Source organism: Leptonychotes weddellii, chromosome 16 (assembly GCF_054177405.1).
Source record: "Leptonychotes weddellii isolate Sample4059 chromosome 16, ASM5417740v2, whole genome shotgun sequence".
Lineage (NCBI taxonomy): Eukaryota > Metazoa > Chordata > Mammalia > Carnivora > Phocidae > Leptonychotes > Leptonychotes weddellii.
In genome coordinates this window covers 25,804,183-25,831,982 of record NC_138384.1, presented here as the reverse complement: position 1 = coordinate 25,831,982, position 27,800 = coordinate 25,804,183, and the positions used below count along the sequence as shown (strand labels likewise).

Genomic DNA, 27,800 nt, shown 5'->3' with positions numbered 1-27,800 from the left:
GCAAATAATACATTATATGTTTAAAAAAAAGAAGAAGAAGAAGATAGCAGGAGGGGAAGAATGAAGGGGGGTTAATTGGAGGGGGAGACAAACCATGAGAGACTATGGACTCTGAGAAACAGACTGAGGGTTCTAGAGGGGAGGGGGGTGGGAGGATGGGTTAGCCTGGTGATGGGTATTAAAGAGGGCATGTTCTGCATGGAGCACTGGGTGTTATGCACAAACAATGAATCATGGAACACTACATCAAAAACTAATGATGTAATGTATGGTGATTAACATAAGATAATAAAACAAAACAAAACAAAACAAAAAAAGAGCCTTGGTTGAGGTGCCTGAGTGGCTCAGTCATTAAGCGTCTGCCTTCGGCTCAGGTCATGATCCCAGGGTCCTGGGATCGAGCCCCGCATCGGGCTCCCTGCTCCGCGGGAAGCCTGCTTCTCCCTCTCCCACTCCCCCTGCTTGTGTTCCCTCTCTCGCTGTGTGTCTCTCTGTCAAATAAATAAATAAAATCTTAAAAAAAAAAAAAAAAGTAATTCTTACCATTAAAAAAAAAAAAAAAAGCCTTGGCAACATCAACATAGTGTGGTTTCTGTCCAGAGATTTGAATGTCCAAAGGAAGACGTTCCCTGAGGTTCAAGGAAATGGCGCGGTCACAGTGATCCTTGATGAAGCCAATGCCTGGTCACCTAACCCTGCCCATCAGTAGTCCACAGGAATGCAATTTTGTAAATCAATTGTTGCATTATAGCAAACTAAGCAAGGAAACATACAGTAATGAATAAAGAGAAAAGTGAAAGAATCCTTTAGAAAAATACCAAGTATCGACAACAATATGGAAGACCTGGAAATTTCCTTACTCTGCTGGTAGGAGGGCAAGTCTGCACGACCACTTTGGAAAACTTTTTGGAGTCCCTACTAAAAGTTGACATATGCAACCCTGGTGACCCAGCAAAGCCACTCGTAGGTAAATATCCAAGAGAAATGCATGCATGTAGTCATTAAAAGACATGTTCTAAAATATTCATGCCAACTCTTTTCATAATAACCTGAAACTGGAAACTCTCCAAATGCCCAACACCGGTAGAATGGATAGATTATGGCATATTCACACAAATAATGACTACACAGGAGCGATAAAAATCTGTAACCACTTACTATGTGGATACATGATGCGAGGATACACCCCCTCTCCCACCTCTGCCCTCCTGGGACCTGCAGCCAGGGCCACAGGTGGGGAGTTGGGCTTTGGGGTAGGCCAGGAAGGTCCAGAGTCTAAAGGGCCCTTGAGGGGAGAGGAGCAGGAACAGGGAGCCACGAGGGAAGGGACCCTTTCCTGCCCATCTCAGGTGGGCTCCTCGGGGCTCAGTGGGAAAGTACAAAAATTAGGAAAGAAACAAGCCTGCTGGCCCCAAAGTCTGCTCTCCCTGTGAAGGTAGTCATCGGAGTCAGACTTTTCAGGTAGTGGGTTGGAATTTTCCCCTTTCCAAGTGCTACAGAGAAAAGGAACGATGATAAATAGTATTGGTTTATAATTTAACCTTTTTTTTTTTTTTTTTACCTTCGAAGTTGTGCAATATCACGCCACCCCCATCTCAGGAGCCTCAGAGGGGAGGAGAGCGGTTTTTTCCCCTTAATGCTGCCCTCTGCTGCACATTAGGGAATTCACAGGCAAAGATTTGGTTTGTCTCCAGGGTTTTGTTGGATTTGATTTGATTTAGTGACTCAGGTCCAAGATTGTAAGGGGAGGGGGGCGGGGGGTGGGCAGATTTTCTGTAAAAAAGGAAGTTGTTGAATTTATAATAAGAAAGCAATGAAATAGTTTGTTTGTACAGTGGTGGGAAAGCAGAGGTGAGTGGAAAATGCATGTTTCTGTGTTGCTGATGAGCAGGAAGTGAAGGGACCCTTTGGGGAAGTGAATTTGTAGAACATAAGAAGAGCAATTTAGGGCCACCTGGGGGGCTCAGTCGGTTAAGTGTCTGCCTTCTGCTCAGGTCATGATCCCGGGGGTCCTGGGATTGAGCCCCGCATTGGGCTCCCTGCTCAGCAGGGAGCCTGCTTCTCCCTCTCCGTCCGTGGGCCCTCCCTCTCAAATGAATAAATAAAATACTAAAAAAAAAAAAGAAGAGCAATTTAAAAAGGGCACGGCCTGTGACTGGGTCCATCTTCTGCAGATCCAGATGGCAGGAATAGTTTTAAAAAGTAAAAGTACTCATTCCCAAAGCTGCTCATCAAATTATATCCATAAATGTCCCAGGAGCAGGCTACTGGCTAGAGATGGTGACATATCCACATCAGACAGATATGAAAGCTGATTCTTTGAAGATCCTCTACCGACTTGGAATACATATACCACACTGTGAATACTCAGCAGTTCGTAATCGGAGGTGCGCATCTAATGCCTAAAAACTGAAAACATACGTTTCCAGGTCCCATCCAAGAAGTTTCTGGTTTGGCTGGACTGGGGAGCAGCTTGGGCAGTGGAATTTTGGAAAAGCCCTCTGGGTGATTCCTCTACTTACACCTCTGATAGGAAACCCTGAATTAAATGAAAAAAAGCAGGATGCCAAGTAGCATTTATATTTCAGCTTTAACTCAATACAACATCTGATGGCACGTGGACAGGAATAAGGAGGAAAGAGGGCCTTGTATCTAGATGCGTTGGAAATATGCTCCCTCTTGCAAGACACCTACCAAAATTAGAACCGTATTTGAGGATGCCGGGACTGTGTGCAGTATATAAATAAGTGTAATGTCATTTAATATGATAGTATTTTAAAAAATGAGTTGAGTGGTGTTTTCTAGCTGTTAGTTTAGCCAAATATCAGTGTAGAAATTAGCCGTCTGCAGCTGCAGAGGCAACTGAATTTCCAGCTTGCTTGTGTGTGGCTTGGTTCCTCTTCCTAGAACCAGAAAATGCCCTGAGCATTGTTGGTCCACAACCACCTAAGTCAGACACAATCCAACAGATTTGGACCCTATGCTGACGGAGGCAGGGAGCATGGCAGAAAGAGTCCTGCTTTGGAAGGACAAGATACTCGAAGCCTGGTTTTGACTTGCTGCTAATTCACTGAATGATTCTGGGCGAATTCCTTCACATCTCCATAGATTTCTATAAAATGAGAGGCCAGGGGTCCAAACCTAAACATCTTCAGGGGAAGGGTAATATGCATGAGTGAAATGGATCAGGCACAAGACAAATTAAACAACTTCCTTTTTTACAGAAAATCCTTCCCCCCTCTCCCTTACAATCTTGGACCTGAATCACTAAATCAAATCAAATCCAACAAAACTCTGGAGACAAACCAAATCTTTCCCGTGAATAGTGAGGACTGTGAAAAAATGGAGAGCTTATGCCTTGGTAAAGGGTGGCCACTACTCAGTTCCGGCAGGTTTTTCCATCAAGGTCACTGAGAACAGTTGTGCAGGTTGTGTACTGCACAAGAGCACTACTTCAGAGGAGGTACTGTTCACATCATAGATGTAGTATCTATCAATGATGATGATTTCCTGGAAGATGCCTGTAGAGGGTTTGAAGAAAGGATACCTTCTAATTTGCACAAAGGTGATGTATGGGCTGTCAGAAGCCCTGGTTACCATGCTGGAACGCAGCTCCAATATTGCCAGATTTCTTCTTCCCTCTCCTCCTCCTCCTCTTCTCCTTTTCCTTCTTTTTCTCTGAAGGGGCTGGAAACATGGCTTTTAAAGTGAAACTCCCCTGATTTCATATTAACTGGAAACTAATTCCAAAACTTTTTTGACATCTGACAAACTTTTTTGACATCGGCTAAACAAAACATTTCTGGGGGCCAAACTGAGGCTAAGAGCTGGAGATCTCTGACCCAGAGAAACTCTACATTATTGACATTTCAGAAACCCTCCTACTCCATGCACCTCACATGTAATCCTGAGGCAATCACAAAGAAAAACTAATTACCCTGGTAAATTAAATGGATAGAATAGGGATTATGTAGTTACAATATGAATTAAATTAAATATCAAATTATATTCAATATTAAATATATTAACATATTAAATATAAATTATAAATTAATATATAATTATGTAAACATTAAATTAAATATTAAATTATAATGTGATATAAAAAGTAAAAGTGCGGGGCGCCTGGGCGGCTCCGTCAGTTAAGCGTCTGTCTTTGGCTGAGGTCATGATCTCAGGGTCCTGGGATCGAGCCCAGCACTGGGCTCCTTGCTTAGCGGGGAGTCTGTTTGTCCCTCTCCCCCTGCCCCTCACCCCTGCTTCTGCTCTCTCTCTCTCTCTCAATTCAACAAACAAAAATATATATAAAATCTTAAAAAAAAGTAAAAGTGCATCCTTTGAATGATGGTACTGCAACATTCTCCCTACCTATCATCTGGTTAACTTTAATTCATCCTTTCTCCAGAGAGAACCTCCCAAGACTTGCCTCTAAATTAGATCCCCCTGTTATACTTTTATACAACACCTTACTCTGAGTGATCTTATCAAATTTATGTCATCAGCTATTCACTAGTGTGAATGTTTGCTTACTGTGTGTTTGCTTAGCCCTGGTGGAGGGCATGTCTTGCTCACCACTGTAGCCACAGTGTGGATATGCCTGGCACACATCAGGCACCCAATGTAGGTTTATGGAAGCATAGATTAGTCTCCGCCCCATCAGGCAAACATTTTTTCTCCTCGGTGTCCCCCTGACCTGACTTTGCCACCAGGTGTCTGACTCCTTGGCTCCTGACCTTGATGGACCTCTGGTTTCCATTGCTGAGAAGGAGGCTCTCTGGCCGCCCCACCCCCTCCTCCCCCACTGGAGGAAAGACCCAGTTCTAGCCATCGAGGTTCAAGACATCCATGCTTGGCTTGTGGCTGACACCTGCCTGGATTGCAGTTAGAGCACTCAGATTTCAGGTAATACACACCTCTGATAGGAAATCCACTTCACCTTGGATGCTGGGGGTTGGGGGAGAGTTTTGAGCACAGGATTAAATTCTGCTCCCCATACATATTTCACGTTCTGATTTTGTTTTCTCTTAGTAACAAGATCATTATGATGCCAACCAATAGGCTGGCCCTCCTGCAGATTTATTGAAGAGATCTGGTAGCATTCCAAGACAAGCAGCGTTGTTTGATATAGAAAAGAAGTCCCCTAGGGATCCTCCCCACGTCCATAAAACATCAGTAAAAGCAGCTGATTTCACAAAGTAGCTAAACACAAAAATGGAGCTAATGATCGTGGGGGAAATTGCAGAAGAAGGAAAACCAAAATCACACACAATTTCTCAAGGAGCAGAGAAGAATAAAGGCAGGAACAGAGAAAAGGAGAGTAAGGAAGGAGGACCAGGGAGGGCTGTGGAAGTGGACATAATCAGGGGGAGGGTATCTGACCAAAACTCCACCTCCTGCTCCTTCAGTTTCTGTCCCACGCTCATGTTCAAATCCAGCTTCAGGTACTGCTCGCTCTGACTGTAGGCTGGCCACAGAGGCAGGCCTTCCCCGTTAGGGTCCCTGGAAGTGAGGGCAGAGACAGGGGTGAGATTTCCATCCTCCAACACCTGAATGTGGGGGAGGCTGGGTGAGGCTGGCGGAGGGTGGCGGGCGCGGCTCACTTACCCGGTCCGAGCAAAGTTGGCCCAGTATCTCATCATCTTCCTGCTCAGCAATTTCTCCTCCTCGGTGGCTCCTTCTGAAGGAAGACAATCACAAAATCCAGCTCTCACACGGATTCACCAGAAGGCCAAGGTGACTCGGGTGCGCTGAATCACGTTCACATCTCCCTTCCTGCCGATCCCCTCACCAGCCCACCAAACAATGCATTCATTCTGCATCTGCACAGACTGAGGCCCAGAGCAGCCAGGACTCGCCCAAGGAGTCCTGGCTTCCGAATGCTGGAGGAGGCTGAACATGCAGCTTCCCCATCTAGCCAGTGCTTTTCCAGTCATTCCTATGAGGCTGCGAGCTCCCTGGGGATAGAGACCACCTCTCTCTGTGTCTCTTTCCACCACTCCCCGCCTCATGCAATTAATTAATTATTGCATTTCTTTATTTGAGAAAGTAATCCTTGCTCAAAGTACAAAATCCAAAATGCAGCAGGGGTATCTAATGACAATAAGTTTCCCTCCCATCTCTTTTCTCCAGACACCCAGTCCCCTGGCTCAGAGGCAACCATAGCTACCAGCTTTTTGAGTGCCCTCCAAAGGCAGCCTAGTCATGTACTAGGGGTTAAGCGGACCCCTTTTTACACACTCAGTATAATATGAACACATATTCTCCGTCTTTTTCTTTTTACTAAAATCGTATCCAGGAGATAGTTCCATACCGTCACCTATAAACCCACCATTTATTGTTCTCTAAATGTATAATGCCTAAATATGTATATATGCAATTACAAGTGAATATATAATTCATGTATGCAGTACTCTCTTGGTGGATCTTTACATCGGTTTCGATCTTTACACGTTTTCATCATTGCTGGTAAAAGCAATGCTTCAGCGTGTGTCTATACTTTTGCTTGTGTGCAAGTATAATTGCACAAAAAAATTCTAGACGTTGCATTGCTTGGGCAAAGGCCATCTGCATTTTAAATTTGGTAGAGTTTTGCATTAATATATGAGGTTGTCTGTCTCCCCACACCTGCTCAAATACATTATGTAAAATGTATTGCTCCTCCCAAACTTGATAGATGAAGAAGTCTTCCTTAGTCAAGGCTAGTGTGCAATCTTCTTGTTATGGGTGAGGTCAGGTGGATTTTCATACTTAAAAGTCACTCATGTTTCCTTTTCCATAAACTGTCTATGTGTATCTGCTAGCCAGCTTTCCACTGGGTTGTTCTTTCCCCACTGGTTTTAGGAGCTCTTTAGATATTAAGGAATTTATTTATTTATTTTTTAAGATTTTATTTATTTGCGAGAGAGAGAATGAGAGACAGAGAACATGAGAGGGAGGAGGGTCAGAGGGAGAAGCAGACTCCCCGCCGAGCAGGGAGCCTGACGTGGGACTCGATCCTGGGACTCCAGGATCATGACCTGAGCCGAAGGCAGTCGCCTAACCAACTGAGCCACCCAGGCGCCCCTAGATATTAGGGAATTTAAACTTTGACACACATGTGGTTCATTTTTTCCCGTGTGGACAGTCCTGTGCCCGTCCCACAGTATGAGCTTGGTGATGGCTGCTGAGTAATAGTACAGTGACATTTATTAAGCACTCACTGTGTGCCTTGTGAGAATTTTCACTGAATCCTTATGACAACCTAGTAGTTAAGAGGTAGTTGTGTTATTATCTGCATTATAAGGATGGGAATGAATAAATGACGTAACAAATAAACCTCAGCGCACAAACGTACTTATGCGGAGGCCCGGTCCTCATCGTCGAGAGGCCAGCATGAACTGGTCAAGAGCCTGTATTGTGCAATTTCTTTAACAAAATATTTTAGTGATATCTGTAGTGTGTAGTTGCTGTAATTTTTTTTCTGTGGATAACCTCACCTGATTGGCTTATTTTAGGCCCTGCACAGGTCATAAATTCAGGAATGGATGAGCTAACCTCGCTAGCAGCAGCTCACAAGCATCTACATTAGGCCACCTGGGTCCAGAGGACTTTGGGAATTATGAAAAACATGGTTTTTGGTTTTTTGTTTGTTTGTTTGTGCCTTTTAAAGCACTGGGTGGTAGCCTCATCGACAGGTCTGGAAAGGGCAGGGAGGGTAAGACCAGTGGTCAGAGAGAAGGAAGAAAGTGGTTTTAATTAAAAAAAGAAATTAGGTCGCTTGAGTGCCCCCAACTGCCCAGCCCTTTCGGCTTTAGCACAAAGAGAAACACTCATCAAGCCAATGCTGGCAACTCCTTTTCATCTTGGTTTCTAAAAATAAGAGTGGGGGCGTTTTCCAGGGAATGGTTGTGTCTGTAAACCACAGACTAAGTTCTAACCCACCAGTACTCCAGGGCTCTGGCGTCATGTTGGGTGGGGGGAGGGGCTTCTCCCCAGCTCATCCCAAGCTCGAGTCCCCACAAGAGCAGAAGCACCCCGCCCCTGAAGCCTGTTCCTTACCGAACATGATAATGTCGCCTTTCAGGAAGGCACCTCCAAATACAAAGCGGATTTCATCAGAGTGATCGGCTTTGACGAAAGTCGGCCTTGTGTCCTTCAAGCACTGGGGCCGGTGTTGAAACTCGTAGAAGTAGACAGGTGCCCCAGCATCTGCACAGAGGTAGGAGAGGGCCTGTGGCCAGTGCAAAGCGTGGGGGAACAGGGGCTGGCCCCGCATCCCCACCCAGCAGGTCCTCCACACCCGTGGGTGGGACGGCTCAGAGACAATAGGTGACTTGAACTCTGCTAACTTCCCTCTTCCTTATTGGAGGCTAGTACTTGCCACAGCAGCCCCTGCACCCCTGGTGACAAGAGCTCACTACCCCTCAGGGCAGACTGAGATAAGCCTTTCCTACCGAGCAAAGATCTACCTCCCTGTGACTTCCTCCCACTGATTCTGGTTCAACTGTCCGGAGACAAACCGAACAGTTATTCCCTGCTTCCAACATTCCTTCTCCTCTGCTAAAGGTCTTTGCTTTGTAATTCCTCCCCGCCCCCACCTTTCCCTGCACCATCAATGTTTCTCTACTGGACCACTGCCATTAGTAGCCAACATGCTTACATGCCTCCCGTTAACACACGCACACACACGTGCGCACACACACACACAGACACACACAAACACACATACATCCTCTTGGTCTCAGCTTCCCCTCTGGCTACTGGCTTATCTCTCTAAATCCCTTCTAGCAAGACCCTACAATACTCATTATCTCTGCTCCCTCATTCTCTCTCTCTCTCTCTTAATTAAAGTGTCATTTATGGACAATAAAAAGTGCAGATTTTAATTACATGATTTGATGAGTTTTTGCAAGTGTATACACATTCCTGTAACCACCATGCCAAGGTATACAGAGCATTTCTATCACCCTGGAAAATTCCCTTGTGTGTCTTTGTGGCCACTCTACCAGGAGACAATCAACCCGTTTATTGATTGTCACCACAGATTAATTTTGCCTGTCCTTGACCTCTGCATAAATGGAGTAGCACAATATATATACTTTTGTGTGTCTGGCTTCTTTTCCTGGGTGTAATGTTTTTGAGATTCATCCATGTTATTTCATGTATCAGTCATTGATTCCTTTTTATCACCAAGTAGTATGCTATTGCATGAATATACCACAATGTATTTACCCACTCATCTGATGATAGACTTTTGGGTTCCTTCTAGTTTGGTGCTATTATGATTAAAGCTGCTATTAATGTCCATATGTAAGGAAGGACATAAGCTTTCACTTCTCTTCAGTGAATGCCTAAGAGTAGAATGGTTGAGTAATAGGGTAGGTGTGCACTTAATTTTATAAGAAACTGACAGTTTTCCAGAATGGTTGTACCATTTTACATTCCCTCCAGAAGTCCACGATACTTCTGAATATTCCACATCCTTCGCAGTACTTGTGGGTATGGTGTGTGTTTTCAGTATTAGCCATTCTAGTAGGTATACATGGTTTCCTCATTTGGAGTTTATTTTGCATTTCCCTGATGACTAATAATGTTGAGTACCTTTTCATACGCCAAAAGAGGCTTTCCTATATCTTGTTTTGTGAAGTGTCCTTTCAAGCCTTTTATCCGTTTGTAATTGGAACGTTTGTCTTTTCATTATTGAATTGTAAGAGTTCTCATATGCTGGATGTGAAGTTTTTGTCAGATAATTATGTTGTGAATATTTTCTTCCAGTCTGTGGCTTGCCTTCTCCTTTCTGTAGCAACATTGGGTTTTTTGTTTTTTGTTTTAGGCAAAATACACATAACATAAAATTCACCACTTGAACCATTTCTAAGTATGTAAATCAGTAGGTTTTAGTACATTCAGAATGTTGTACAACCATCACCACTATTGAGGCCCAGAACATTTTCAGCTCCCCAAACAGAAATCCCGGACCCATTATGCAGTCACTCCCCATTTGCCCTTCCCTCCTGTCCTTTGGAAACTGCTTTCTGTCTCTGTGGATTTGCCTATTCTGGACTTTTCATATAAATGGAATCACACATGTGGCCTTTTGTGTCTGGCTTCTTTCACTTAGCATAATGTTCTCATGGTTCAACCACGTTGTAGCAGGTGTCAGGATTTCATTGCTTCCTATGGCCAAATGATAACCCATCTTATGTGTACACCACGTTTTGTTTATCCATTCATCAGCTGATAGATCTTTGGGTTGTTACCACTTTTTGGCCTCTCTAAAGAAGGCTGCTATGAACATTCATGTACAATTTTTGCTTGACCAGCTGCTAGTCAATTATCTTGGGTCTATCCCTAGGAGTGGAATTGTTGGGTTATACCGTGATTTTATGTTTAATTTTTTGAGGAACAGTCAAACCACTTTCTGTATTGCATTTATCATTTACCAGTCCCACCAGCAGGACATGAGAGTTCCAGTTTCTCCACATTCTCAATAACACTGTTATTTTCTGGGTTTTGTTTGTTGGTTTTTTAATTATAGCCACTTTAGTGGGTATGAAGTGGTATGTCACTGTGGTTTTGATTTGCGTTTCCCTGATGGTTAATAATGTTGATCACCTTTTCATGTGCTTATTAGTCATTTGTATATCTATTTTGGAGAGATGTCCATTCAATCCTTTGCCCATTTTTGAATTGACTTGTTTGGTTTTTTGCTGAGCTTTAAGGGTCCTTTGTATATTCCAAATAATAGACCCCTATCATATAAATGATTTACAAATATTTTCTCCCACTCTGCAGGTTGTCTTTTTTACTTTCTTTATATTGCCCTTCGATGCACATTAATTTTTCATTTTAATGAAGTCCAATTTATCTGGATTTTTTTCTTTTTTGATTATGCTTTTGTTGTTATATCTAAGAATCCACTGTCATTTTCAACCTATTTGTGTCTTTAGTTCTAATGTGAGTCTCTTCGAACCATGAGAGACAATGGACCCTGAAAAACAAACTGAGGGTTCTAGAGGGGAGGGGGGGTGGGAGGATGGGTTAGCCTGCTGATGGGTATTAAAGAGGGCACGTTCTGCATGGCGCACTGGGTGTTATGCACAAACAATGAATCATGGAACACTACATCAAAAACTAATGATGTAATGTATGGTGATTTAACAATTAAAAAAATTTTAAAAAACCACTAAAAAAAAATAAAGTGAGTCTCTTGTAGACAGCATACAGTTGGACTGTTTTTATAATCCACTCATTCTGCAATGTCTGCCTTTTGAGAGAATCCATTTACGTTTAGTATAATTACTGACTATGAAGGACTTACTTCTGCCATTTTACTATTTGTTTCCCATATGTCTTATATCTTTTCTATTCTTCAAGTCTTCCATTACCATAATATTTTCCAGTGTACCATTTTGATCCCCTCTTGTTTCTTTTACTATACATATTTTTAGTTATTTTCTAAGTGGTTGCCCTGGGGTTACAATTAACATCCTAATTTATCATAATCTATTTCAAATTAATACCAACTTTGTTTCAATAGTATACAAAAGCTTTCCCCCTTTACAGCTCTGCGCCTTTATATTGTTATTGGCACAGATTGGATCTTGATGCATTGTATGTGAAAACATAGATTTATAATTATTATTTTGTACAGTTGTTTTTAAATCATATAGGAAAACAAGGAGACATTAGACATTAGACAATACTGACTTCTATAAGTAAACATAAGTAATGTAAGTACCATTAGTAGTGTTCTTTTTTCTTCTTGTGGATTTGAGATTCCGTCTAGTGTCCTTTTGTTTCAGTGTTAAGGACTCCCTTTAGCATTTTTCAGGCAGGTTTACTAGTGACAAAATCTCTCAATTTTTGTTTATCTGGTAATGTCTTGATTACCCCTTCATTTTTGAAGATAGTTTTGACAGATATGGAACTCTTGGTTGGCAGGCTTTTTTTTCTTTCTGCACTTTGAAAAAGTTATTCTATTGCCTCTGGCCTCTGTGGTTTCTGTTGAGAAATCAGCTGTTAATCTTACTGAAACTACTTTGTACATGATTAGTCTATTCACCTTAACTGCTTTCAGGAATTTCTCTGTTTTTGGTGTTTGACTGATTATATCTCTATGTGGATTTCTGAGTTTTTCCTACTTGGGATTCAAATTCCATCAAATTTGAGACATTTTGATCATAATTTCTTTAAATATTATTTTTACCTCTTTTCTCTTTCCTCTCCTTCTGGAAGTCCTATCATGCATATGTTGGGATGTTTCATGGTGTTCCACAGGTCTCTTGGGCTCTGTTCATTTTTCCTCATTCCTTTATCTTTCTGATCCTCACACTGGGTAATCTCAATGGATTTATGTTCAAGTTCTCTGTTTCTTTCTTCTCCATGATCAAATCTGGCATTGAGTCCCTCTAATGAATTTTCCATTCCAGTTGCTGTATTTCACAATGCCAGATGTCTATTTGGACCTTGTTACTTGTTATAATTTTATAAATTCTCTCTTTATTGCTTCTCTATGTGGTGAAACATCATTTTCATGGTTTCCTTTAATTTTTTATATGTGGTTTCCTTTATAGCTATTTGAGTATATTTAATAGTTGGCTTAAAGTGGTTAGTAAATCCAATGTCTGGGGTTCTTCGGGGACAGTTTCTACTAATTTCCTTTTTTCCTGTCTGTGGGCCATACTTTCCCATCTCTTTGCATGCCTTGTTGAACACTGGAGATTTTGAATATTATAACGTGGCAACTCTGATCATCAGATTCTACCCCTTTGCCATGGTTTACTGTTACTGCTTGTTGTGGTTGCTGTTGTTAGCTTGTTTAGAAATGTTTCTGTACTAATTTTGACTATTCTTCGTCATGTGTGACCACCAAAGTCTTTTTTCTCCTGTTATCTTAGTGGTGAACTAATTATTTTATGAGTCAGCTAAGATTTTCATAAATGCCTAAAACAAACAAACAAAATCTCCCAATCTTTGAAGATGGGCATTATGTGTGTGTTGAAGCACACCCTCAACACTCAGCTAGACAGTTTTTAACTCTTACTTAGCTTCCACTTTCTGTAAGAGAATAGCCTTCAGGTCAACCAGATATAACAGCTTAGGGCCATCTCAGGCCTTTTCTGAGCATTCTCCCCACTCTGGACATGCACAAGGCCTTCTAATTTCCCAGGAACATGAGGGAGCTTCTCAAACCTTTATTCCCAGAGCATTCCATTGCCCAGCTTTTCTTCCTAAGTGTTGTCTATTGTTTATTCTAACTGTTATCCCTTGCCTCTGGTGGCAGCAACAAATACATTTACTTTTTTTTTTTTTTTTTAAAGAGAGCATGCACGCATGTGTGCATGTGAGCAGGGGTGGGGAGGCACAGAGGGAGAGGGAGAGAGAGAATCTTAAGCAGGCTCCATGCCCAGTGCAGAACTGGACACAGGGCTCAGTCTCACCACCCTGAGATTATAACCTGAGCTGAAATCAAGAGTTGCACGCTTAACCAACTGAACCACCCAGGTGCCCCAGCAAATGCATTTACCCTTAAATGTTGATGAAAAATGCCCTCCAGGTAGGTTCCTAATCCCTGAGACAGTTCTGGGTTAGGTGAAATAAAAGCAATCCCCTTAAGCTTAGTTGTTTAGGGAGCCACCAGATAGATTAAAGGAAAAAACCACAATTCTTTGAGTATAAGGTCCTTTTTTCTCCCTCCAGTACTAGGAGCCTATACTCTAAATGTGGGCTGCTGTCTTAAAGGCCACTGCCTAGCTGGTAGCAGGAAATGGTGCAGAGTAAGTTGAAATGCCACACTCTCTCACTGAGACTCAAGGATCTTTATCTTGATTAAATGTTCACTTGCTTGCTATAAACCCTTGATTTGTTTCCAGGTTCTAATAAAATTGATTCTGACAGTACTTATCAGTTTATTCATTGCTTTTGTGGTGGGACAGATTTTTGGAATTCCCTCCTCCACTATTTTTGCTAACATTGTTAACAGTGTTTTTTGATGAGCAAAAATATATATATTAATTTTGCTTAAGTACAATTTTAGCTTTTACATTTGGATCTACAACTCATCTCACATTGATTTTTGTGTATAGTGTGAGTTAGGGTGTTGAGGGTCACTTTTTCTACATAAATATCCAGTTATTCCAGCTCTGTTTGTTGAACAGAATTTCCTTTCTCCACTGAATTATCTCAGCGTCTCTGTCAAAAATTGGCTATTTTCTGGACTCTCCACTCTGTTCTTTTTGTCTATCCTTCAGCCAATACCAGACATTCTTAATTCCTGCATCTCAAAAATAAGACTTGAAATCAGATGACTTGTAAGCCCCCTAACTTTGTTATTCTTTTTCAAGATTGTTTTGGCTATACTTGCATTTCCATGTAAATTTTTAAAATCAATTCATTCATTTTTTCCAAAACCACTGCTGAGATTTTGAGATTGGGATGTATTCTCTGAAGATCAGTATACTCATTTTCTCTTGAATCCATTTTAACCAGACTTTTATCTACATCATCCCATCACAATAGTTCCTGTCAAAGTCACCGGTGATCTCTGTGTTCCCAAATTCAAGAGTCAATTCTTGGTCTTCATTCCCTCATCACCTCCGTAGACCTTATGATACAGAATCCCACAGCGCCCTGCAACTGCTATCCCCTGCCCTGTTTTATCTTACTTATATTACTATCTAACACATACATATTCTATCTTTACTTGTTTGTTATCAATCTCCCCCACTAGAATGTGAATTTCATGGTGGCAGGGTCTTTGTTTTGTTCACTGCTGTATCTCTAGGGCCCAGAATATTGTCAGGCACATAGTAGGCTCTTGGTAAAAAAAAAAATTGTGGAAAGATGAGGAAAGGGGAATAGAAGAAAGAGAGAGTGAGTGAGAAGGAGAGAGAGAAGGAATTAGGGCAGGGAGAGGGGAGACAAGGTTTGTGTTCCCCCAAATAATACTCTTTCTGGTTGCTCCACTACTCCTTAGAGCTAAAGTGCTTGGGAAGACACTTCCAAAGAGAAAGGAGTCTGGGAAACTAGTCCCCCCCAAATTATGGGGAGGTGGGAATTTTTTGCATGGTCCTGAAGGAGAAGAAACAGAAACAACAGAACTGATCAACATCCCTGAACTCTGAAAGGCACGGGAATTGCAAAGGTCAGTGTGCAGGGTTATATCCCACACATTCTTGAGAACTCCCTCTCACTGAGGGAACAGAAGGGTGGAGCAGGTGGCCAGTCATCAGGCCACAAGACTCTCTGCAGCCACTGGCCTTGCTGGGCTGTGACCCTGCTGTGGGGTGGGGGGTGGGGGTACTCAGAGACTCACCTCTGTGATATCGAGCTGTGACCACCCCAGGGACCACAAAGAACACATCTCCAAGCAAGTCCAGAAAACTATCTCGTATCTCAACCGGGGAGTGCTTGTTGGAGAAGTATTGATCAGCCACAAGGTATAAATACTGGTTGGGGATGTGCTGTAAAAAAATCATGGTCACAGGAGACCCAGGTCAACAACAGTCAACACATTGAGCATTTGCTTGGGCGGGCATGATTCTGGGGTCTTTACGTGCATTGTCTCATCTAATCCACACAGTGACCCTATGGGGCAAATATCAAAATTAGCCCCATTTCAAAGATGAGGGAACCGAGGCCCAGAGAGGGTAAGTGGTTGTCCAAACCGGTGCAACAATGATTCTTCCGCAATTCTATCTGCAGCCAGACTGCGTGCTCCTAATCACAGTGCGCACGCCTCTCTGAGATGTCAGAAACAGCCATCCCTGTCAACCAGGTGTAGGAAAACAGCCATCCCTGTCAACCAAGTGTAGGACTCTTCTGAGTGTAGACCTTTGTGACTGCTACTGGGACCCTGCTTCTGGAAGCAGTGCTGCCTCCAGTCCTTTGCTGTTTGATTTGAACAAGTCTCTTGTTGGAGTTCCCTTATCTATAAAAAATGAGTTGTTCAGAGGATTACATGAGAAACGTGCTATCTGGCACAGAGCCCGTCTTCAGTTCTGTCAGTCTCCCCTGAGACCCGTTGCCAAATCCCTGAACAGGGCATTCTGTGCTTTTCTGACCTGGGACGGGGCTGCCTCCCAGGCTTCCATCCCTCAACTTGCCCCAAGCACAAATGCTGGCCAGTGCAAAGTAAACTTCATGAAGATTCAGGATCTGCCACACTGGTGATGTTCTTGGGGATCTGGGAGCCTGGGAAATGCTGGGACAAGTTATGGCACCTGGACCATCAGTCCTCCCACTTGCCACATGAAAACAGGCACAGCCCTGCAGAAGTTTCTTTGGAATTTGGAGACAGTACAGAGCACACCAGGGAGTACTGCTCAGACTCATTCAGCAGGTCCTCTGAAGGCTGGGTGTTTTTAATCAGGCCCAGAGCAACTCCAGGCTCTGGTGCAAGTGCCCCTGACTTGGACCATATGACCAGCAGAGCCCCTGGCCCCTGTTCCTCCACGAGCCGGACAAACCTAACTCATTCTTCAAGGCCCTTCTCCCTGAGGGACCCACGTGGCTCTGGTACCTCCCGGGCACCAGAGGGCCTCGGACATTCCTCTGATCTGGTTTGTTAGACACTGTGCCAAAGTGCCTCCTCCTTCCACCCACCCCACGGTCTGCGGATTCAGTACCGAGGCTGCATATGATGTCACATGCTCTGGGGGGTGGTCCCCTCAGCCCCTACATTACCATGTCCGCAGAGAAGCACGTGAATAGTGGGATGAATGACGTGAATGGGAACAATAAGGACCAGTGGCCACATATCGGCTGGGGCAAGTGTGGCTGCCCTGTGGGCTGGTTTTCAGAGCTCCTTGGATTTTGAGACTGAATAAGGGATGGTGGAACCATACTTAGCAAAGATTCACTGAATGAGCAAATGAGGAACGTCTATAGCCCCAGTCCCTTCTCCTGAGAGTGGCCCAAGGAGGTTTCAGCTGACTGAAAAATCAGTTGCCCAAGCTCACTTACCAGGACTGTGTGTAGCAAGTGCAGGGCGAGAGACTTGTTGGAGCCCCCGAGGATCTCAGGAAACTCTTTCTGTGGAGAGAAGTAGGGCGTCCTCTGTGAGCACCTCAGGTCACCAGAAGGGAAAGCGGTCTCTCTGAGGGTCAAAGTGCCTGCTTTTTAAGAAGAGAGGCTGGAGAGCAGAAACCTTTTCAGCCCCCAGGGGCGACATGCAGGAGCAGCCTCAGTGGGTTGGTGGAGCAATGAAGTTTCTTCTTCCCACATTTGCTAAAATGCCGCCGGTCCCTGCCATACCTGTGGTCTTGTGGCGCCCGAGTGGCTGCTCTGTGGAAAGGCCATGTTATGAGCTGACACCGCCCCCACATTCCCATGTTAAAGCCCTAGCCCCCGCTACCTCAGAATGTGACCATGTGGAGAGAGGGTTTATCAAGAAGTGATTAAATGAGAAAGAGGACGTTAGCTGGGCCCTCATCCAATCTGGCTGGTGGCCTTATATGAGGAGGAAATTCTGACACACAAGAGAGGCACTGGGGATGCGTGCACACAGAGGAAAGACCATGTGGGGACACAGGAAGAAGGCAAGCCAAGGAGGGAGGCCCCAGAAGAAACTGGACCTGCTGATACCTTGATCTTGGACTTCCAGCCTCCAGAACTGTGAGAAAATAAATTTCTGTTGTTTAAACCATCTGGTCTGTGGTATTTTATTACGGCGGCCTTGGCAAACTGATAACAGCCTACACCTTGGCTTTGGCATCAAGTCCAAACAGAGACCAGAAAATCTCAAAGCCAGTGACTTATGGTTCTCTTTCTCAAGACCTTTGCAATCAGGGCCTCTGAGAAGGCAGCAGTTTGCCGACAGCCAGTGAGGTGGCCAGGCTGGGGGTTAAGAACCTAGGCTCTGTACGAGCCTATGGGTAATTATTTGCTAACTGACGCCTCCCTGGCCAGTACCACAGCTTAAAAATATGAGAGGGTAAAAGTACTCTTCACCTGTCAAATGAATTTCTCTTTGACATTTTCTGCTGAAAATCTTAGGATAATAAATCACCAGGGTAAATATTTAAACAACTTTGTCTCCTGGCATCTGAGGGAATCTCCAGGGTCATTCAATTTATCCACAAGTATATTTCAACTACTGAGAACCTCTCTATATGTTCAGGAGCTGAGATTTGTTTTTGGAGGATTACCCACGGTCTCCAATGGCCAGCAGTGGATGTAATTGCAAGGTCACATGAAATAAGAGCACCGCCCCAGGCTCCTGACCTATGCAGACCTGGGCACCAAATCTCATGGCACCACTTGAATAATTCCAATATCTAACATTTACTGAGCACTTGCTATATGCCAGGCTATTTGATGGGTACTTGTGAAGCAGGTAGTAAGACCAGTCCTATTTCACACATTAAAGGAATAAAGGTTCAGAGAGGTTGGGCAGTTCACTTAAGGTCACACAGCAGGTTAACAGAGAACCCAACATTTAATGGCAGAGCCTAAGCGCATGAAAAAAATTATACACCACTGTCTCCTCCCCAGCTGGGAGACTTTGGAAGGGAATTTTAGCTTTTCTGAGGCTAAGTTTCTTTAACTACCAATGCCTGTTTGCAAGCTGTCCCACCGATGGCATACACTTGGCACGTGGAAGGCAGTCGGGACCGGTTGCAGTGGTTACGGTGGTGGTGGCTGTCATCAGGAGCACCTGCCTTCTTCTTTCTGGCACAGACCTGAAAGTACTGAAGGGCCTTCCTTACGCCATAATCTGTGACTCAGTTGCCTCATTTACAACATGAAGAGAAAGATCCCCACCCTCACTTACCCCAAAACATTGCTCTGTAGGTCAAATTCATCTGTCAAAGGCAGAACGTGCCTTTGACAGCCCAAGGGACTCGGGGTTCTGGCTCTAAACGGCACCAACTAGCGTCTAACCGTGGCAGACCTCTGTCTTTCATGACCGCGTCTCTCTCAGCTTGAAAGGAGGAGGTTGGTCTCTCTAACTGAGCCATGGTGATATTATGAATTTGAGCATTCCTCCTTTCTGAGGACAGATGAAAAGTTTATTTCGAATCAGGAGGGGCTTCTTAAATGGCAGGGTCAAGGAATCATGGCTCCTTCTCAGCATTCAGCCCGAGCACAAACGATCCCTCCTCAGAGAAGCCTTTCCTCTCTACCCCTTCTCCTCCCTAAAGATCTTCTACCAGTTTACGTACTTCATAGCACTTGCCCCTTCCTGAAACCATCTATTCAACCTTGCATTTCATCTGCTCTCCTCACTCAGATGGGAGCTTGCTGAAAGCTGGAGCCATGTGACTTGTTTAGTGTTGAACGCTTGGGTTTTTTTTAAAGATTTTACTTATTTATTTGACAGAGAGAGAGACAGCGAGAGAGGGAACACAAGCAGGGGGAGTGGGAGAGGGAGAAGCAGGCTTCCCGCCGAGCAGGGAGCCCGATGCGGGGCTCGATCCCACGACCCTGGGATCATGACCTGAGCCGAAGGCAGATGCTTGACGACTGAGCCACCCAGGCGCCCCTGAACGCTTGGGTTTTGCCAAGAGTGTAGAGCAGGTAGCAAACGTTCCATTCATACTTGTTGAATGACTAAAGCGATTCAATAATTTTGCAACTTGGACGAGCCTCGGGAGCTCTCTTGGAAGTCAAAATGCCAGAACCGAGGCTGGACATGAAAATGTAAAGGCCTGAAATTTTCCAAACCTGCATGAATTTCACCTTTGAAGTATAGTAACTGTGCTAATTTGAAACAATCCTTTGTAATGTTTTGATCAAAGCTCAAATGGATCCCATCCTCCCTTACTTTTTATAGAGTTGTTTCTTTCTCTATAAGCCTTATATGAGGAGCCGGGCAGACACTGGCTACGGCTGCCCCCAATCCTCAGTTACCCTCTTTGAGCGAGAGGAAGGGGCATCTCTGCGTCCCTGGCTGCCAGGCTCCCTCACAGCACTTGGCGTCATGCATGGGAGTGCTCAGCTTGGAAGCACACAGCTGCCTCGCGGCTGAGGGAGCGACAGGGAGGACAGCTGGGATTCTTACCATGGGCAGCAGGAAGCCACACTCGTGGTTATTGACTCCGATGACAGAAGGAACGGAATTAAATGTTTTTTCAGTCAATAGGTCTAGAGGCTCATCAGGAAAGAAAAAACCATCAACCACTCGAGTGAAAGACTTGGTTTTCTGGAATAAAGAAGAAGAGAAAAATCAGCATCTGTTTCTTTTCCTAAAATCCGCTGTCCCCCAAACCCTTAGCCCAGCAGAGCCAACCCACTCCAGCAGTGGTCAAACTGCATTAAGAAAGGAAAAATAAGCCACCTTTGGCCCTTCCCAAGGCACGAGTGCTGCCTGGCCAGCCCTGCCACTTACTTGGGCAAAGGGGCTCAGCTTCCTGCCTAGAGTCCTCATCTGCTGAATGAGGATAATAATTAGTATCTACCTAAAAAAGACAGGAGCCTACAACAGTGGTTCTCAAGGCATGGGTCCTGGACCAGCAGCATCAGCATGTCACCTGGGAACTTCTTAGAAACAAATTCTTAGGCCCCAGCCCAAGCCTACTAGATATGAAACTCTGGGGGTACAGCCCGGCCAACTTGTTTCACAAGCCCTCCAGGTGATTCTGATGCACGCTCAAGTTTGAGAACCACTGGCCAAATGCAATGGGCAGAGTGGTGAGCTAGGGGCAGGCATGGTGCGGGGGGCTGGAGGTGGTCAGAGTAGTGGGGGTTGGTGTATCTTTGCCTTCGACTTGGCTGGATAGTTCTTGGGTCTCAGGAAGCAACACCTGGCTCTATCCATGGTTTTCTGGGGTCTCTGTTTGGGAATAGGGGTGGAAGGGAGTACATAGAAGACCTTTCACACTACATCAGGTCAAGGACTTTGTAACCAGCTCCCAGATTCCAGCACTGCTCACAGCAGACACTTCATCCACGCCAAATAGCTACTTAACAAATGTTGGAATGTGACAGATAATGACCTCGCTCTTCCAAGGACCATCAGAAGCTCTCAAGATTGGAAGGGACATAACAGCTCATTTGGTCCAATGAATCATCCAGTGACTAAAATCTGTCAGCAGTCATCGAGATTCTGCTTGCATACCTATAGAGGTGGGTGTCACACTACCTTATCTAGGAGCTGGTTGTTTTGAAGACAACTGTGTTTTTAGAAAATTCTTGGTTATACCAAGCCAAAATGGCTTCCTAACAGAACTCCTGCTCTTGGCATTGAATTAACTTCTGGCAGCATGTGGAACAGGTGCGGTCCCTCTTCCTGGTGACTTAGAGACAACCTTCATATTTTCCTGGATGTTCTCCAGGCTAAACAGCACCCCAGCCCATCAAGTTCCTTAAATTACCTATCAGGGTTCTACATATTCTACCTTGTGTTTCTATGGCCATTACTCTGAATCCCAACCTCCGTCTTTCCAAAGTCCCAAATCAAAGTAAGTAAGAGAGTGGTGGAGTCTCTCGGCCCCCAGACCCTCCTGTCCGTCTTCACCTTGTTGATGTCCAACAACTCCTCGGGGGATTTAGCCCTCAGGCACTGCAGCAAGGCCTCGGAGTCTGATGCGTTGCAACCACAGACATGCGCGATCACCTGCAACTATTTCCAGAGGACTGGGTCAGAGCACAGCAATGAAGGCCGCCAAGAAAATGAAAGTTGAAAAGAGTCCTTGATCCAGCCCCAGGCTGGTTCCTCATATATGAAGCCTGCTGCCCCTCCCCACCCCCATGTACATGTAACAGAATGTACCCATTGAGGACAGGCTGGCCCTGGACCTCTTCACGCTCCTGCCTGACCCTCCTGGCCATATTCAGCAACAGCTGGAGCTGGGGGAGGTGGTGTGTCAGTCTGTGGCTACCGAATAGAGTCAAGCTTCCTGGTCACGGAGACACCAGTCCTATGACGTTGACTCCATGGCACTAGGCCCCACTGAGCCCAGAAGCCCAACTCAGGAGCCCCAAGAGTGAGGAGCAGCTTTGCAAGCATGACTTAACTGTATGCTGAGGCATGACTCTGGCTCAGTCTCAGCTTGTCAGCTCTGCTCAGCCTCACCCCCACTGCAGCCTGGAAAACCCTGAACATCTTTTTCTGTCTCCCACCAATTCACTCATCCCCACCTCCTCTGAGATGTCCTTTCATGAACTCCCTCCTTCTCTAATTTCCTGTCATGTCACGGATTCCCACCTGCTCTTCCTAATCTTTTCCTAAACACTATCTCTCCCAGTCATTGAACTTTCCTTGAGCACTTTTCCCTTGAAAGTGGTGGTCCCTAAGTGCTTGGGAGTCATGAAGGCTCTGAAAATCCAATGAAAACTACAAACCCTTTCCCTGGGAAAATGCACAAACATACAGAATCTGCCTACAACTGTAGGAGCTCAAGGACCACCTCCCAGACTTTTCCTGGACTCCAGGTTAAAGATGATGGTCTTCTCAAGTCAGTGTGGCCTGTCTCCATTTATAAGCCTACAGGTTCTAACATAGAGCTGGGGGGACAAGGGACACTCAATATATGTGTGCTGAATGAATAAGTATGTGCACAAACCGAAAGCTGATATATCGTGTTCTCCAAATCAATATTCCCTGTGTATTGAGGGTATGTTTACAATATCATATCTCTAGGTCTCTGCTCTTGGTGTACACCGTTATTTTCTACAAGGTGTTTAAGCAAATATACCACTAAAATGCACAGTCCCCAGGAGATGGCTCCACAGCCCCGTGCTAATATTCATTGACTGAATCAGCTCATTTGTTAACTCATTCATTCGGCAAACATCAATAGTCACCTACTAGAACCTAGGCATTATGCTGGGACGTGAAAGAGACAGAGACCTTGGTCTCCAGGTCCTCACTGCTTGGTAGAGCACTAAACAAGATGACAGATGACAAAAGTCTGGGGCATATGCCTCACCGTCCCCTTACAATCTCATGCCAGACAACATGCATCAGTCACAGTGTTCTTTCCCACTGAACTGGAAACAGCTTCAGAATCTTTCTTAACATAGTACTCTAGGTGGAATGGAGTAGGTACAGGAAATGAAGTATATATCACACAGCGGACTGAGTTATATATCCCAGGTGAAGAAGAGTGAATAAGATGTAAGAACTATCACATATACATTCATGTACACATGCACACACACACATTCATGTGCACCAGCTAGACGGCGCTGGAGAACTACTTCCTGAACCAGGCCTTCCATGAAGCAGTAAGGTTCGCCTTGGCCAGCATCGGATTCTTTGGCCATGGTCGGTAAGGACGGCCAAGCACATGGTCTATCAACACCTAACCACGTTCTCCCCTGACCAAGCAGAGGAAGCTAGAGAGGTGTTAACAATATACCTACATCTTCATTCCTCTCATCATCGGGGGCCCTCAGGAAAGGGATGATGGCTACCCCACTCTCCATGATGGCTTTATGGAATAAGCCATTCGCCATGGGGGATAGAATCTGGAATGAGAACACAGGAGACCAGGAGAAGTCAGGCAGGGGACTCTCCATCCACTACACACACCACCCATCCTTCTTTAAAGAAACCTTCCCAGGAAGTCTCCTTAAAAGCTCTACACATACAGGAGAAAAAAAAAAAAAAGCCCTGGTTTGGGGATTCAAGGACGAGCCATGAAAGTTTAGGCAAGTTATTTAACCTCTCTGAGCCCCAAACTCCCAGGAACTTTGAGGTCAAACATTCTAGTGTGTGAGTGCTAGCTCCTTCACTTCCTGGCTGGAGAACCTCAGGCAAGTTTTTTATATATTTCTGAGCATCAATCTATTCCCTGCAAAACCAGAAGGAAAAATGGAGCCCATATCACAGAACTGTTCTGTAGGGCAGAAGTAACGAATACAGAAGGCTTTGCACGATGCCTGGTCAAATACTACACACTCCGGAAATGGCGGCTGTCATCAAATATGTAAAAGTTGATTTACTCTAATTCACCTTATCGAGTTATCTTGAAGACAGAAAAATATCTTGTATATTGTCAAGTGCTATACAGCAGAAGCTCTCTTAACCCACTTCCATGTAACTGCCTTCTGTGATTAACCTGTTAGCTGAGGCCCAGGAGATGCCGACCCCTCAGAGCCAGAGGGCTGTTTTCTAGTGCCACATACCTTTCTATTCCCACCAGTTTCTGGCCACGAGTAAGGTGCATTTGCTCCCAAACTTGCTTTGTCATTTACACTTGCTATTGTAATGACCTAATCGATGAAATATCGTGGGAACCAATGAAGTATGCGTGTAAAAAGAAAACAAAATTATGTTTGGGGAAAGAAACCTTTGATGAAGGCAAGTAGCTGAAAAATACCGCCGTCAGATTAATTTGGTGTGAACAAGGTAAGAGTATAAGATATGTGGGGAGGCAGCAGAAGCTTCCATGAGCACGCTGCATTCACAGACTACAAGGCAGGCACCTCAAGTTCGTGCTCGCTGTAAAGAAGCTAAAGCAGCTGTTAGAGGACAATGAATCTGGGGGGAGGGGGTTATGCCCAGAGCCCACAGTGGATCTCCGGCCAACAGACTGACCCTGAAAAGATATGGCACCGTATCAAACCATTGGTGGAGAAATGCACACTTTATGTTGGAAGTTGAAATAAAATGTTATATGCGTCCTTTGTTACTTTATGTTTTAGCTGAGTTTTTCTATTAAACGAGTAATTACCTGTCCAGGGCTTCGACCCTATAAATATAAGGGATTTTTCTTCAAACTGTTACTCACTAGGTGATCTTGGGCAGTTCATTTAAACTCTTCCTGATGACAGCTCTTGTCCACGAAAGGAGACTGAGCCGCTAACTCACGATGGGAGGCTTGAGGGAGACAAGGTGTCTGTTCGACATGAAGTACCAATCAGCCACGAGTGATTCACGGACCTCTCCCACCGAGGTTCGTTCAAGCCCCCCAAAGAGAAGAACTCACAAGGCTGGAAACACTTATGGCTCCCGCTGACTCGCCAAAGAGGGTCACAGAGCGTGGGTCCCCACCGAAGAACTCGATGTTCTCCTGGACCCAGGTTAAGGCGGCCATCTGGTCCAGGAAGGCCCAGTTCCCCCGAGCATGCTGGTCCCCTGTGCTGGGGCAAGAGGCAGGGTGAGAATGCTCAGTGGATGTCAATCTGCTTCCTGAAGCTCAAGGAGTTCGAGGTGGAGGCTCTGTTTGTCCATCTGCTGGTCAAATGCAGAGGGTCTGGGCCCTTAAGGAGGGCAGAGCCATGAGATAGAAGGACCCTGGTCCCTGATGGACCACATGGAAAGATGTCTGTCAGTCATGATCACTCAGCTGGACCTTACTTGAGTGAGAAAGATTTTTTTTGTTGTTTTAATCCACCAAGACTTGGGGGTTAATCTCTTCCTGCTGCAAAAATTACCTAACTACTTTGGGTCACATTTGTTCAATGTCACTGAAGGCTCATTCCTCCTTAGGCGGCTGGGCACTGAATCCCCTATGGCTGCCCACAGCTGTGCCTTGGGGATCCGGGGTGTCAGTCACATGGGGACACTCACTTGAAGAAACCAAATATTCCTAGCCGGTACTGGGTGGTCACAATCAGCACATCCTCATAGGCAGCCAGGGCGGACCCGTCGAAGATGGAGGCTGAGCCAGTCTCGAAGGCACCCCCGGGGAGCCACACCATGACCTGTGGAAGGGAGAAGACCTTTCTAGGCAACCTGCCAGAAACTCACATCCCCTCCCCATGCATGCTGGGACCTTCTTTCTTTAGGGAAATATAAGCGTCTCACTTTCCTTTCTAAGTAGCATCAGAGGTTTTGTCTTTTGAAGAAGGCCCAGGGGTAAGCTTGTGGGCTCTGGCATCTGGGTACTCCTGGGTTTGATTCCCAGCTCTGCCACAGATGAGCTGGGTGACATTGGGCAGATTACTTAACCTCTCTGAGGCTCATTTTTCTCATCTGTAAGATGTGAAGAATGAAAGTATCTCACTGATGGGTTATCATGAGATTTTAAACAAGATCCTGCATCTAAAGTTCTTAGAACAATTTCAAGTGCTCAGAAAGTATTAACTAAATATCTCTGAACTTGTGACCCATAGGAAGAAGGAAATCACTGTAAGGCATGTAGGAGAGCAAAAACCACTTAAGTTGTTTTAACTTCACCCCTTCCCCTACCTACAGAGAGAAGAGAAGCGAGGAGAGATGACAGGGAAGAGAAGTGCGAAAACTTTACTATATTGATTAGAAAAATTGGGACTGGGGAACATTAAACATTCACATGGTACCATCAGGATTGATATACTTATTAATAAATCCTTTCCATTCTCTCTTTTTAAAAAAGATTTGTTCATTTATTTTAGTGAGAGAGAGCTTGCAGGTGGGGAGGGGCAGAGGGAGAATCTTAAGGAGACTGCACACTGAGCACGGGGCCTGATCTCACGACCCTGAGATCACGACCTGATGAGCAGAAACCAAGAGTCCAAGGCTTCACCAATGACGCCACCCAGGTGCCCCGCCCTTCTCTTTTTTAAAGTCATACTAGGGACTACAACTCTTGGGGTGGGAAAAGAGAATAAAGCCACTGAGGAAAAAGAAAGCCCTGGCTTTGGCATCGGACCTGCCACTTACTGTGTGTACAACGTGGAACAAGTCACTTATGCCATCCCCGTGCCTCATCTTCTTAATCTGTACAATGGGTCCAATAATCCTTACCCACCGGTTACTGTGGGGGTTAAATGAGATAATATACTGTGGCTGGCACATAGTCAGTGCTCAATACATATTGTTAGGATCCAACAGATTGAGTCTCCCATTGCACTGGCGAAGGGGAGACAGGATACAGGAGGGTGTGGTTAAAAATTAACACCTTTCCCGTTCACTTATACAGAGATATTTTACATTCTTAAATGAAATACTTAATATTATTACCTGTCCTCACTGCAAACAGAAAAATTGGAGGATGAAATGATCCTTTTTAAAAAAGGATTTCCCAAACAAACAAGCAAACAGAAAATCAGGGTCCTTTTAAGCAGTGTCTTTCTAAATGTTTACAGACCATTAAATACTCAACAGAGGGGAAAAACAAAACAAAATAAAAATCAAAGGTCAAGTCAAGTCACTGCCAACAAAGAAGCAATCAGAAAGGAAGATAAAGTGAATCTGTCATTAAATGACTTTTTAAGAGTTATTGATGCGTCAAGTGATTACATTTCCCTTTTACCCAACAGGGGGTAGGTTTGATTCTAGCCACTCTGCCTGGGTCCCTGGGCAAGAACCCGCTAGCTGGAGCCCCGGCATGACAGGCAGCCTTACGGGGAGCTTGGAGCCGGTGTCCGCATGGGCGGGCACATAGATGTTAAGGTACAGGCAGTCTTCGGACACTTCCAATTTGGGGTAATGCACCTTGAGAAAGTGTTGATCTGAGAGCAGCCACTCTGAGTTCTGGAGGCACCTTGGAGGAAGGAAGGAGAAATCCTCAGAGTTGCTGTCGGCTAACTCGCCTGGGAGGGGCCAGGCCTTGTGACCACAGAGAGGCCTGGTGGTCTCCCGTGTCTGAGCGGAAGAGGCATATGGGAGCTACTGGTACAAAGTCTGATCAGTTCCCCGGCCCCCGCCATGGTGGCACAGACAAAGAAACACGCTATAATTCTTTTTGATCTGGTTTTTGGGTAGGAAAGCACGTCGTGCAGAGTAATTGTATCATTAACTTCTAGCACTCACCCATGCCTACAGCCACTACCACAATTCAGAGACACACACATAGAGATTCAACATGGCTCAACAATTCCCCAACCTAGAGGGCAAGACACTAGGTTACATAGCAAGGGCTTTGCTCTAGCAGCTCCCTTTTCTGCCCCCAGAGGAACAAAAGGACATTTCTAGGCCTTTCCACCAGGAACCAATGGAGGTAGAT

The 27,800-nt window shown here is 44.9% G+C and overlaps 1 protein-coding gene across 2 annotated transcripts in view; it reads right to left on the bottom strand.

Moving 5' to 3' along the window:
* Positions 1-5,039: 5,039 nt before the first annotated feature.
* CES5A (carboxylesterase 5A) overlaps positions 5,040-27,800 on the bottom strand; it is a 26,269-nt gene continuing 3,508 nt past the window's right edge. For both annotated transcript variants that reach the window (XM_081806580.1, XM_081806579.1), the window contains 11 exons: positions 27,200-27,338; positions 25,442-25,575; positions 24,858-25,011; positions 23,290-23,394; positions 21,440-21,544; positions 19,985-20,125; positions 16,945-17,013; positions 15,296-15,443; positions 8,038-8,187; positions 5,605-5,677; positions 5,040-5,499 (listed from right to left, as the gene is read on the bottom strand). In XM_081806580.1, coding sequence (XP_081662706.1) covers positions 5,274-5,499; positions 5,605-5,677; positions 8,038-8,187; positions 15,296-15,443; positions 16,945-17,013; positions 19,985-20,125; positions 21,440-21,544; positions 23,290-23,394; positions 24,858-25,011; positions 25,442-25,575; positions 27,200-27,338 — 1,444 coding nt within the window. In that variant the 3' untranslated portion in view covers positions 5,040-5,273. The remainder of the gene's footprint in view (positions 5,500-5,604; positions 5,678-8,037; positions 8,188-15,295; positions 15,444-16,944; positions 17,014-19,984; positions 20,126-21,439; positions 21,545-23,289; positions 23,395-24,857; positions 25,012-25,441; positions 25,576-27,199; positions 27,339-27,800) is intronic.